General features: G+C 37.3%; 1 protein-coding gene across 1 annotated transcript; it reads left to right on the top strand.

Annotated features, from left to right (window-relative positions):
- Window positions 1–391: 391 nt before the first annotated feature.
- On the top strand, window positions 392–14,186 carry mRpS30 (mitochondrial ribosomal protein S30). Its single transcript, XM_045742360.2, is given in 10 exon segments — window positions 392–878; window positions 1,853–1,973; window positions 3,880–4,004; window positions 6,719–6,891; window positions 8,171–8,338; window positions 9,727–9,877; window positions 11,731–11,821; window positions 11,823–11,879; window positions 12,859–13,043; window positions 13,704–14,186. Coding segments are annotated over 10 exon segments (1,659 nt in total). The 5' UTR covers window positions 392–423; the 3' UTR covers window positions 13,837–14,186.
- The last annotated feature ends 456 nt before the right edge of the window (window positions 14,187–14,642 follow it).

Below are 14,642 nucleotides of genomic sequence, written 5' to 3' on the forward strand. Positions count from 1 at the left end.
TCAGCTCACATTTAATATCTATATAATAATAATAATAATAATAATAGTTTATTCAGGTAAAAGTAAATACATTCAAAAAGTTACACGCAGAATGTTGAATTTGTAGATAAAGTTAGTACATACGTATGCCAAAAGCCTCTGATAAGCACAGCGTTTCGGGCATCCACTTACAATGATTTTAGTGTGCAGAAATATTAATAAAACAATTAACATCGTGTAGTGTATGCTATATACTAAAATATATTACTCTGAAACCCATATCAGTCACAAAAACAAAAAATTGGGCTACACATATAACAAATTCGCTACTTTTAGACCGTCAGCTCGCTACTTTCCGCAATTTGTTCGCTACTTTTCGCAATTTCTTCGCTACTTTCCGCAATTTGTATGTAGCGAGGCCGCGAGAAGCCGCAGTGGGCCGCCATGCAGGCAGTGAGGCAGAGTGCAGGTCCCGGCCTGCTGAAGTTTACTCGCTTAACACTGTGTCCAGGCCGCCACTACCAACATGCCGCGGCCCAGAGTGAATACACGGAGACCCCGGAGTACCCTCCCATCCTGGACACGTCCCGCAAGGCCCGCAAGCTGCGGGAGGCGACGGAGTGGCACGACAAGATCACCCGCCTGCCCACCGTCGAGCAGAAGATGATGGAGATGAACATGCCCAAATACTACGGTTACTGGTCGTGTCGCCTGCACGACAACCACCCGAGGCTGCTGGGGGAGGAGTTCGTGCAGTACGCCACCAGGACTCATGTGGTGCGGCGCCTCCCTCACCACTACCACAGTGACCTGACCCTAGAGGCCCAGAGGCTAGGGGCGCTCATTACAGATCAGGTCCATCATCTCATTGATCTGCATTTTAATGGCCGTATCAATAGGTTAGTGTCGGATCTTCAGTTATGGGGCTCGCCGTAGCCCGTGCTACATGTACATTTCGTTTTGAGTAGCTAAATCTAAAACAGATGATCTTCAACCCCTAGGGTCAAATTACTGACCTTCCCCGCGATGCAACAATAAGTTGATTATAACTCCTGGAAAGCTATTTACTGCTAGGTGAATAGGAGCATTAGGTAATAGGAAATACTCGCACCTACGGTATTTCTGTCTCGTCTGACATTCGATCTCGGAATTACCATGTTAGTCGAACGAACTGAACTGTACGGGTAGAAAATTTTACTCATTACCTCTGACATCGTTTTTTTTTATTGCCCCCATTTCTCATCCATCTCAATAATACTGCATTTTGATGGACCAAAATATTGAGTGAATTTAGTACTTTAAGGAACATGATAGGTGTCAAAATTATTTTTCTCAGATGGATCACATTACATTTATCATATCTTGTCTTCTCATACTAATTCAAAGTTATTAATGTTTCAGTTCTGCACATTTACAGCGTGATGTGTCCTGCTCTATTCAACTTAACATTTAGGATATGTGAAAATACATGAAATAATTGCTTACCTGTTGACCAGACCACACACTAGAAGGTGAAGGGACGACGACGTTTTGGTCCGTCCTGGACCATTCTCAACTCGAATGTGTCTTTACTCGTTGTTGTTTCTGGGAAGCAATATCGCCACAGCCTGGCCTCTATCCAGGCATTGTTGGTGTCTGATTAATCAGGTTGTTAGATGCTGCTACTCAGTCTTAACATACAAATCTCACGGCCCAGTTGGTTAGGTATCCCTTTGGAGGTGTTTATCAATTATGAATTGTTTAAAATCTAGAGATTAGCTTATTCCGTGATTAAATGCTGTAGTGCACAGTGGATGACTACAGCATAAATTCTCCGTTATATAATGAATTTATGCAGTTTATTTTACCGATTTGTGTTTGGTGTTTCACTTAGGAAGATGGAGATCACTAGCCGTGCTAATGAACTGCACCACACTAAGAACTTCCTGCTCGGCTTGCATAGAATTATAGTGTCATCATTGCCATCTACTGTGCAACACATCAAAGAATCTATGGTAAGAATATAAAAGTGGTTCTTGCATTTTGGTTAATACTGTACTTAAGTTCCAGCTGCTTAAGGGAAAGGGGAAAAATTTAGATTTTTAATTCAGGTTGTCAGGTTTTATTTTTTCCCCAGTGGCTGTTCTAGTATAAATTATTTTATATGACGTAAACGAAACTATCAAGAAGTAATTTACATTATCTCTTCAGTTTCTTGTACTTCATTACTGGAATTTTAATTAATTTATTAATCACCTGAAGTATAAAATTGGCTGGAAATTAATACTTGAGCAATGGATATTTTCATACAACACTATTGATGTAATGTGCTTGATGAGATTAGTCCTTGCAGTATCCGGTTGCACCTGGGTCTCTCCTCTCTCCCTGACTCTTATCCTCCCTTCCAGGAAATTTAATGTTATGAATCGCCGAAAAATTAATAGCTAATTGTAAGGAAAACACATCACTAATTTCAGACTGCTTGGAAATTGCAAGTTGCTACTATATATGCCAATATTTTTTGAAGGATGGCACAGGGGCCCACTACTGGCCTATAACATGTATCCCCATATATATATATCATCATGGAAAGTTGAGCAAGGCTAAGCATCTGACCTTCTTTGGACAGATATGCACTGTTCTATTTTATAGGTAGAGATGAAGGTGTAGGAATGTCTTGTCAATTTGATCTAATCTGAAATAGAGCAATGGAAGTCTTTGAAATATTTCTTAGTTATATAATTATTATTATTACATATTATTATGGGGGAGATATGTTTATTACTGCTTGCTTTTGGATTTCTTACCTCATTTAAGGATTCTCATTTTCAATTCTTTTTTCTTCTTGTTGGGTTGAGCAGCTTCATACTCTTATCAGAAGCATGGATTTTATGCCTATTGGCTTGGTAGTGGTTTTCCTTACCTTCACCTTCTATCATTAAGTATTCGCAAATTATACACATCCATTCCCCATATTTTGCACACCTTTTGGAGAACCAGCACCATCACACTAAAGTAAAGCATCCATGTCATAACTCCACTACTACATAAGGCTAACTGTAAAATGCTTCTTGTCAGTTGTCATGTACAAATATAACTATTCCTATGAACAAATCCACAAGGGCCGTGATGAGGGTTCGAACCTACGTCAGAGAGGATCCCAGACGTGCCTTAATCACCTTGAGATTTGTGTGTAATGAAGTAAGGGCAAAGAGGTCGAACAGCTTATTGACAGAGCCCAGGTGCATGGGGAAATTGTGTAAAACCCTGGTTTGTGTCTGAGAGACTGCAGGATCCGTATCCTGCAGTCTCTCAGACACAGGGCAGGTGAGGGCAGATGAACGCCCGGTTGCAATTCTTTTCAGTGTTGTGGAACAGTCGATTAAAGCATGTCTGGGATCCTCTCGGACGTAGGTTAGAATCGTCATTACCGCCCTTGTGGATTTGTTCATTTGATGCATCATGCTATTGTGATTTTGGTGTGTAATAACTATTCTTCACAAACTTGTACCACATGGGTTGAGCGGTCTCGCTTGATCCACACTTCTTTATACATTGACCATGGTTCCCAATCTTGGCTTTCCTTGCCTCTCTTAAATTCACTTTTAAAGTTTCTTCATTAGTAGTACCATCATCTGTTTGATATTAAAGTTTCTAACATACATTCATCTCTGATCATCTATTTCTGCTTTTTTTTTTTTTTTTTTTCTTAAGATGGTCTTGCCAAATAAACATCTTTCTTGCATAAGTAAGGGCAAGTATTAACATTCCTTCAAGCATCCCTCTATTTGCAGCACTTCCTAACTTCATATTTTCTATTTTCATTGTACCAGCCACTTTATTACCCTGACACTCGCTACTCACAACCTATACTGTTGAATGAGCATTCTGTGAATTTTAACATTATCCTTTTCTTTACAGGTAGATATACAACCTCGTGTTGAAGCTTTCTGGCTTCTTGGGGGCATCGAACCAGATGTCATGTTGAAGAAGTCACGGAGAAATAACAAATTTCTGAAAGAGTTTGAGAATGATTTAATTAACAGGTATAATTTTTTCAGAATTGCTAATAATTTCTGTTAAACTTCATTTGATATTTGATAGTGTATATGCACAGTTCAGTCATTACAAAGATCAATGGTGAAAGTAGTCATGTTGAATTTTCACCATTTTTCCCATTGCTGGTCCTTTTCGTGCTGGTCCTGGCGCTATAACAACTATGTTTCAAATGAGCACTCTACTGCTTTTCCATTTTTCTCCATTTTTCTTTCCTTGGCAAACTTGAATGTACAAACCTCATTTTTTCTTACATTCCTACAACTAGATAAATTTTCATAATAAATGATTGCAGGTCTAATTCCTTGGTAACACACACTAAAACAGGTAATAAGCAGTATTTAATGTTTTATATTGCAAAGTGAAAAAAAATTATAAGAATTTAATACAATAAGTTAGTGTTTTCATCAGTGTTCTATGCAAGCCTTAAAATGGCAAACTTGTATTATTAATTGGAGATTGCATAGCACACATTGTTCTGGAGAAGTGAAACTACACTGTAAGATTCTCTCATAACAGCATCAGATTTTTTTTTTTTTTTTGTAAGAAATGATGCAGGTATTTTGCCTTTTTCACAAATGATTACCTCAGATATACTATCACCAGCCAACTGTTGTTCATTTATCCAAATCAGCAAAAATTTTGTAGTCACTTCAGTAATCTACGATCTATGTTTTGTAATCACTTTTCACTCCTTTACCCCTTTTGCATCTGCTCTTCCCAGTCTGGTGCCTTCCTTTTGATAATTACTTACTTGCAGCTGCTCCTTTGACCTTTTTATTTTCAAGTATTGTAAAGATTGTAAATTTAGGTAAACTAAACTCTTAACAAAAACACACATGGGCACCACTTCCATATTTTAGTTCTTTTTTCATCTCTATTATGGTTCTAACTAATTTTACTTCTGTTTGGCTCTTATTACTAACCTCCTTAGGTGGCACTGTGACTTATATTTATGCTGTGAATATAAAAAATATCCAAGAAAACAAAGTTTATAGAGAAGTTTGGTGGGGGTTGGTGCACTGAATGACACCGCTAGGAAATTGACTCTTTTTTTTATTACACGCATGGACATTTGAGATTTTTTGTTTCCCTACCACAGATGTGGCCACACATTTACAATACTAACCAGCATATATACATTTTCTAGTCCTTCATGGACAGGGTTGGAGGTCTGTTATATATAGTTCTGTGATTTATTGACCAATCATTTGGGTGCCAAGCTAGTGGTTGACTACCGAGCATTTTTCTTCTTGAATAAAGGGTTCGAATGCCAAGTTGTTATAATTGGGAGCTGTTAGAGTGCAAAGGTACCAGTGTACTGTACTAGGAATGAGACCTAGCCACTAAAAGTAAGATGGATACCATTAAAGGACCTTGGACACCATCTGTGATTAAAGCAAGGAAAGGATCTAGGCGAGAGACCAGGAGGCCAAAATTACTCGCACAATAGGCACACAAGAGCCAGACTATCGAGAATGAAGCCAGACAAATGCAAGACATGCATAGCTGGGAAAAAGACACATCATGAAGAGTAATTCAGGGAAAACAGTACCGAGGTGCGTTAACACCCAATGTCTCGAGTTAAGGAAGAAACAACACACTAAAATCAAAGGGGACAGGTTTAATTTGACCAAATTGTGCAAATTATCTGAATGTTTTGATCAATGAAGTTATGTAATTTAGAATGTTATAAGAGGAAAGTGAACGTGTCTCGGGTGAACGAAGAGATACTCCCATAATTTGAAAGTTACTGTATTTCCTGAAATTAAAAACAAATTGATGCATGGTACAGTGTGGTGACAGTCTGGTGAGCCACACCACCAGGTGTGGTGACATGTACTAGTAAATTACTTTTTATATCAGTAGCATGCAGGCGATGAGTCACAATAACGTGGCTGAAGTATGATGACCAGACCAGACCACACACTAGAAATTGAAGAGACGACGACGTTTCGGTCCGTCCTGGACCATTCTCAAGTCGATTGTCTTCTCAAGACAATCGACTTGAGAATGGTCCAGGACGGACCGAAACGTCGTCGTCTCTTCAATTTCTAGTGTGGTCTGGTCATCATATCAGTAGCATGTTGTTATAAAATAAATTTTCTCTATTTTAATATCGCTTTAACCCTTCCTATTTCTATTGAATTATAATCTGAAGTTTAATATGTAAAATTGCCAATTAAAAATTTTCACCTTGAAATTTTAAACTCTTGATTGCTCTGTAACTCTGATAATCATGGTGAGGATATAATGGGGCTATGCACCCTTATTCAAATTGATTAAATTTAATGTTTTGTTTTCTGTTTCTAACATCTAGTGAGCAATCTTGTTCATAAAATTAATATCTAGGGCATTGTTTGCACAATAATATATGATGTATATGGGCAAGTAACCACACAATGATAAATGAGAAACCGAGTACTCTCCTTTTATTTTATTTTATTTATTTATTTATATACAAAAAAAAAGGTACATTGGGTTTATTAGAGTACAGAGCCTTTAAGTTTTACATTCTTGTAAAGCCACTAGCATGCATTTCAGGGCGGCTCCTATATTAAAACATTATTAATTCGTGCTCCTGGATGTATTGATACCTGAATGGTCTCGGAACTTCAGACTGTGTCCCCCTTTGTTTACATTTATGTAACTGAATTGTTTTCATTTCATATTTATGCCACTTTCTGTATTTCACATGATGCAGGCCTGTGCAAGGAACAAGCACGCCGTGCCTGGGAGTACGCGTGGCCGATTTTCTCCCAGAAGTAGTCAGTCGAGATGATCCGTTGTCCAAGTCGGGTCTAGTGTCCAACAGTTCCAGTGATCCTCGTTCTTATGGGTTTCACTTCAAGCACAAGCATGCTATCACAGTGACAGGCAAGTTGATTTCTCCGTTCACAACTCCCAGGTATTTTACAGGGCAGCACTGCAATGGTCTCTTAAAAATTGTCCAATTGTGACTTGCCTTGCCTTGTGGTCTATATGCAAAATGCATTAACATAATCTAGTCCTAGTTATTTTATTCAATTTGAAGAATTAGAGCAAGTGATGTAAGAAGTAACATAATTTTAATGTACAGTATTTATTGCCAGATATATTTTTTTTTGGGGGGGGGTCACAACCAATGGAATATACTGTATATAGGTAAATATATATAATTAATTTTTTTATACTTGCACAAAATCATATGTATTACCTTGCAAAATCAGTTTAAAATCACTTTCAAATATATCTATGATGAAACATAATAAAAAAGAAAGTCTGCAGTAGCCTTGAAAATTAGGTGTGTTTTATACACTGACAAATACAATAGGTAGACACACAGGATGTGCCAAATATATTAAGATTTTAATGTGTATACTGAGCTGCCATGTGGTGGTAATGTTTTATGTAGTATGTGTTTTTTTAGCATTTAATTGAAAAATGGGCATTGGCTTCAGTAAGATTTTGTTAATACAGTGGCACCTTGATTAACGAGTTTAATCCATTCTGGCACCGAGCTCGTCATGTGGAAACTCATCTTGCGAAACAACAACAAAACTGTCGTAAGAGGTGTCCGAGAACCAGTGGAAACGCTCGTTAATCGAGGAAAAGCTCGTTAGTAGACATGTTCTGCAAGTGGCTCGCTCGTTACTTGAAATGCTTGTATATAGAGCCGCTCGATAATCGAGGTGCCACTGTACTTCAACATTCGGGCCCACTGGTGTGTTCCCAACTGTAAATGGGGCAGTCATTTCGGGATCCTGTTCAGCGACACCTAAAATGTTCACACTCTTAATGTTGTCTGTTAGTTTTTTGATTATTACTATAAATTTGATGTAAAAATGTTCACATATGAATTTGCTAGGAGTATGGATGCAAAATAAATTGATAATAGAATTTGCATGACTGTTGAATTAACCATTTTTTATTAATATTTTTTACATTCCACATATATTTTTTCAACAGTCCTCATTTTTGTTCAACATAATTAATAATGAAAGATACAGAAATGTGTGCACATTATCGGTCAGTGTTTCTGTAAGAAGAAACAAACATAGTTTTCTGTAGGATAATTTGCTAAGTATAATAAACACTCACAAGCAGAGCAATTTTCAGTGGAACACTAAATTGTTAATAATTTAGTGTTGGTAACCATTTGTTAATTCTTTGACAGGATTTTGGCCGGGGGAAGCCAAGGAACACAGTCAGCTTTGGATGCATACTCGGGAGATACTTCCCAAATTTGTACAGGAATTTGGTGCGCACAATTTCAATACAGCTTTAATTCAGAAAGTGGTCATATCGTCCTTCACCCAGGCTCTAGCACATGCTAGCTACCTTGGTTAGTGTTCACTAACTTTTTTTTTTTGTGATCTGCTTTTAGTCATGCTAGATGCTATATATCCGTCTTTACCCTTAATTAACCACATTACATCATTGCATATATCATTTTCCCCATCATGTAATTCGCTAATAATTACTCGTATCATACTCTTTCATTTTTCTGTTTTGATTTCAAGTTTTGTCTGGGTCCTTGGATTTGTACATCCCTCCCCCACCCAAGAGGCCTGTGTCTTTCCTTGTTTGAGACACGTGTTTTCAGAATGCTCCTCGGTCTTCTTGGATGTGAGCTGCATTCTTCTCGCTGATTTCCAAGACCTGCGTTCATGTGTAGATCCCTAGTCTCTCATTTTCCTGACATCTGGTGTAGGCTGTTCCTTTGTGTACATCCTGGTCTTGGTGGGTCACTGGACCTTCAGTCTTCTGGACCTTGGTAGTGGGCTTTCTTGTACAGTACTTCTGATTTTTATTTTCTGCGCTTTGAGTTTCTGGTACTTACTTTAGGTTCCCTTGAACTTTCATCGTGCATGCTGAGTTGTTGGCAGGTTTGTAGCTTTCTTTCTGGGATTGTTTTGATTTGCAGGCCGTACCTTGCCTTTTTCTTCTCTAGCTAGTGCTTGACCAGGGTTTGTCTTTATGGGCACCATGAAATTAGGTCAATGACTTTTGTGGACTTTTTTTTTTTTCTTTTGGAGTTTGCTCACACCCTAGAGGTGTCCTCCCTTCTCTTTGACTTTCTTGTATGTCCCCTAGTCAAGTCTTGCCTGCTTGCTTCCTCTTTGAGTTGCTTTTCCAGGTCACTCTTGCTTTCCTTGGAAGCTCATTGGAAATGTTCTTTTGTTCTTTCTTTGGGTGCAACCACTTGGGCTGGACAGTAGAGTGACGCTCTTGCTTCGTGCACGTCCGAGTTCAATCTCCGACCGTCCAAGTGGTTGGGCACCATTCCTTTCTCCATTCCCCTCCCAAATCCTTACCCTAACCCCTTCCAAGTGCTATATAGTCGTAATGGATTGGTGCTTCCCCCTGATTATTCCCTCCTTCCCTCTCTCTGGGTTCAGTTTCCCTTGCAAAATTTCTGCCGTGCAAACTTGCACTGTTCATTACTTTATGATTTGCTATTTTCCTCCTCCATTTTCTAACATGACTTACTGTCTAATTCTCCATGCTTCTTATTGTAAGCCAAGCACACTGCTTTACTTGTGTGATATTCCAATCAGCATAAAGTTTTTTAATACTTCAGGTTCTTGAAAAGTTAAGCAATTTTCCAGTAAAGAAACCTCCTAAAGGAAGAAATATTTTTTAGTAATTTGATTCACTAACAATATAAGCACACATAATTGTCATGCTTCTGTTTTATAGCTCTTATTAAGACTAATACATTCATTTCAGGGTTTGGCCCAGTAACAGAGCTCACATACCCATTGGTCCAGCAGTCTGTTCTTACCAATGGTCAGCAGTGGCACTTCAGCATGTATCAGCTAAATACTAGCACATTACATTGTGATCGTGCTGAGGAAAATCCCTATAATAATATTCTCTGGTAAGTATTTATTCTGTTTACTTAAAATTGAAAACTGCTTTGTGTGGGTGTACTTGCCAAGATGTGCTTACGGGGAAGAGCTCGGCTCCTAGTTACGCCTCCCGAACATTTTTGGATTAATGCAATGACTTGGTTCCCACTCTATCAGATTTACATTTAATCTTTTTCATTAAGTTAACTTCAATCTCCTCTTGGTATAACTTATTCCACTTAATCTCAGAGTCTCTAGTCAAAGGAGTCTCTAACTCCTGAGAAAAAAAATCTTTCCAACTTGTCTCCAACTTCCATCAGTGCCCCCTTGTTCTGCTGTTCCTAGTTCTAACAATGCTGCTGTGTAAATTCCCCTTAGATTCTTGTATAACATTATTATATTCACCTTTCTTCTCTCCAAAATACTGCTTTTATTCTCTTGGAAGTGAGAGTACCAGTTCTTGTCTGCACAGGGAAACCAGATGTGGGGGAAAATTGTCATTGACATGTATGAAAATAAGGTGTGGAAACTGAAAAGATGCGAAGGCACAAGTAAGGGACAAAAGGAAGACAATACTATACCAATGAATTATTGAAAGAATAATTTAGAGATAGAGTAATGGAACAGACTGAGTTTTTTTTCTTTGATCTCATTTCCTTGTTCTCTCTCTCTCCCTCTTTTGTCATTTGCTTGGACTGGTTGGTAGTGATAGCCTCACTTCTTTCAGAAGTGTTTGATTCCTGGTGGTGTAAGTGGTTGGGCAACATTCCTTCACTCCGTCCTCGTGTCCTAAGTGCTATATAATCACACTGGTTAGCATTACCTCATGATAATTACCTTTTCCTTTTTTCTTTCCTGCTTTTTATACGGTTTAATCCAAAATTTGGGGAGAAGGTACCCCGATGAACTAGTGTGCATTCACCTATGGTAAAATTTGTTCACCGGTTGTAACTTTACCAAGTAACCAAATATTAGTTTTTATATATTGTCCTTTTTTATTTTGCACTTGTACTACAGTATTTTCTAATGTGATTAATAATCTTGACATCAAGAGTAGATGTTGTATATTTTGAATATCCCGAGATAATGCAAAAGTGATGCTTACTCATCAGTGATGACAGGAAAATGAGATCTAGCTCTATGCCCTGCCTCCTAGCCATTTGCACCTTGTATCTATTCCCCCTCTTTTTTTAGTCAACTTTTACAAACTGGATAATATAGCCTTTCGGATAAATAAAATGCAGTGTTTCTTGTACCATTTATCTCCAAAAATATTGGTTTTATGCAATGATTTTTGGTGGTTTGGGGACTTGCCCCCTATTTATAGCATTGCACTTTTGAGACATCTGGTTCTGCATTCCAAACAACTGCTTCATGAACAACTTTTTGAAATGCAACCCACTTTATTGCCCTACCTGTATAAGTGTGGGATTGTTCTTGGTCCTCTGTGTTAATACACGGCGCCTGACAGCTGGGTGGACAGCGCTTCGGATTCGTAGTCCTGAGGTTCCGGGTTCAATCCCCGGGGGAGGCGGAGACAAATGGGCAAAATGTTTCTTTCACCCCTGATGCCCCTGTTACCTAGTAAATATGTACCTGGGAGTTAGACAGCTGTCACGGGCTGCTTCCTGGGGGTGGAGGCCTGGTCGAGGACCGGGCCGCGGGGACAGTAAGCCCTGAAATCATGTCAAGATAATAGATTGTTAAAACTATTAGACGATTTATGAAACTTGGCGAAGATACTGGACCATTAGCTTGCAAGTTATAGTTCTTTTTTTATGATATAGAAACCTTTTACTTTAAAATGTTGCCTCATACCAAGATTAGTGGTGGCTGGGCAGGTATACAATGAATTTGCTGAAGCTTTTTTATATTTTTTCAGGCTTGGTGAAGAGCAGTTCCTGTTTGAGGCCGTAGATGACAGTGGTGTTAAGGGTTTTAATTCTGAAGTACTTACTGCTTTGATTTCCTTATTACCTCAAGAAAGGCATCAAAAGAGAGAATCCAACACCATATCTAGGATCAAATAAGGTACTGATCATATTATAATTTATGGTTTCTTGATTTCATTAAACATGATGAGAAAGTGATGTTGGAAGCGCTGGGTTAAATACTAATTGTCATATAATACTGTATATTGTACAGATTTTGAGGAATCTTACCAGATTAATATTTTTGCTGAAGGCATTTCAGTCACTTCAGTGCAGCATTCACACACAAATAAGAGAACTGTACAAACTTTTCTCGTCTCCATGAATACTTTTATCTCTGATTATTCGGTAAATTTAGTATTAACACTTTCCCTATCTCGTAACACTTAATGTGTCGCCAATTTTTTCCCAAGTCCTATCTCGTGACACTATTTGAGTCTAACAATAAAATATTTGTAGAAAATTCATTTTTTATCCGATCGGCCTTGGGATAGTTTCAAAATGAGCGCCTTTAAATTGCGCATAATTTGGTACCAAAAATGAAAGATGTAACATTAAACTTAATGTCAGAACACTTGAAAGATTATAAATACATTTTATAATTGGTCAGGAACCAATTAAGTTTGAGCACTGATGTTCCATTGTATAAGAGATAGATAACTGAGCATTACGAGATTATTAGACAATAGTGTATTCTTGAGGTTGTAGTTGCTTCTGTCAGCTGTGACATGAAGGAAAGTAGGGTTTTGGATGTTTGTGACATACAGCTTGTTTAAACATTTTGTAACTTGTAGATTCCATATATGCATATCTCATCAATATAATAGGTTCTCTGATTAAATATTTATGCATATAAATATTCTATTATGAATGTAAGTTGTATGACTAGAATATATCTGGATTTAAGAGTTTTTTTAAGTTTCCTGCAAATTATAAGTTATCTAAGGGTACTCTAGTTTACACATTTTCAGTATGCTGTGTAAATGCTCTTGTATCATTCTGTTTTTTTTTAATTCTGTTTGTGACTAATTTGAATAAATTTGCTTCAGTTCTGTACTACAATCATTTTTTGTTTAAAGCTATTGGCAGATCACCCGGCCCGTAAAGAATATCGTGAGATGTTCCACACATATCTCCAGCATCTCTTTTCTGGTCGTCCACGTCACATTCTCAAGCCGGAGATATATCTTTGGGAACAGATATACAAAATTAACTTCAAAACGCGCCCCTTCCACCCACCAAGACGCTTCTTTGAACCCCACTAGTGAGTTGTTCTAGTCCATATCACTAAATGAGATCACTTTTTGTTTCCAATACAAATGATGAAATTTAGTACTTAAAGCATTTTATATTTTTTTTGGATGCTACCAGGTCGAGTAGCTTAATTTTGTTGACACTTTTGAGTAGTTTCTTTCTTGCTATATTTTATCTGTATTTTCATTAGTCTTCAGTCACCTTAATGAATTAAAGTACAGTACATAAAATGTTCTTTGAGCGAGGGTGAATTTAATTAGTAGATGTATTTATTGATTGGTAGGATGAATGGGTCTGTTTACAAATGGCCAAGCTGTACATTTCTTTAATAAGATTACATATGGTTACACCACCACTTTGTACTGATATACACTTCCTGATATTTTATAACTTCAAGAATGTTTAATGTTTAGCTCTCTAAACAGCTCTTACCTCTTTTGATGTTTTACACATACAAACAACCTGTCGTCACTATTTTATCCTCAAGAAATGGGTCGGTGGTGTAATAAGCATGGATAATATTGTATAGTTAGTGTCAAGGCCAAAATAGTTTACCTAAAACAATATGAAAACAATTGTGTATATTTTTTCAGCCGAAATTATCTTTGTAATGGATAAATTTATTATTACTGTAATATTAATGCAATATTTTCCCCCCTCTTGCTCACAGTAACCAGAAAGATCCCGGCAGTCGGCGGCTAGATGACTACGATCCAATTTATATTCCAAAAGCTCTGAGAGAGAAAAAGTCTTATAGATATAAGCCCAAGCTAAATACCGAACATCTATATACATACGATTAAATGTTGTAAGTATCTTCATTAGAATTGTTTCCATGATCTGCTGTGCTAACGCCTAATGTCCAGCCGAATTACTGTAGACACTGTACAGTATTAGAATTGGTAATAGCACTGTTAGTTTTTTTGTACTGTGTGGGTTATATATTACCACAATAGAGTATGTTTTATTTGCTATTAAGCAACATTTTCAACAAATTTTTGACATTTTCTAGAAAGAAAATATAAATAGCTCATTATCAGCTGGCACATTTTTGTATCTTTTAAAATGTGCCGAGAATTGAAATGTTGATTTGAACCTTGATAATTTGTAATATAAACTAATTTTTTGTATGTAAATAAATGTTTTGAACTGATTTTTTTTTTATGTGTTGCCTGTATTTTTAAAATCTAAGAAATTTGAATTTATCAGGGTTAAAAAAATGTACGTAGATGCAAGGTAAAGATGAAGGTGGAACTCTTTATGGTACATAGTGTACCAGTTCTGTTGTGTAGTGTTTATTTCTCGTAGAAATATATGTAAAAAATCTCGTAGAAATAAATTTGGAAATAATTTCTAAACCCACGATGACAGCTAGAGTATATAAAGTTGAAGTATTGTATTGTAATTGGGGAAGAACTGCATGCAACCTTCTGGCAGCAACTAAAAAGTGGTTGAGGATGTTGTTTGTGTTATAAATACACTAGATTTAGTTTTGGATACAAAAATGTAATGTTTGACATTTATGAAGCACTGGTTCTGTGATGCAACCGTGTGTGGTAGTTGTTAAGTTGTATTACCTTTAGCCTCTTTCTCCTACACTGCTCATAGG

Source organism: Procambarus clarkii, chromosome 11 (genome assembly GCF_040958095.1).
Source record: "Procambarus clarkii isolate CNS0578487 chromosome 11, FALCON_Pclarkii_2.0, whole genome shotgun sequence".
Lineage (NCBI taxonomy): Eukaryota > Metazoa > Arthropoda > Malacostraca > Decapoda > Cambaridae > Procambarus > Procambarus clarkii.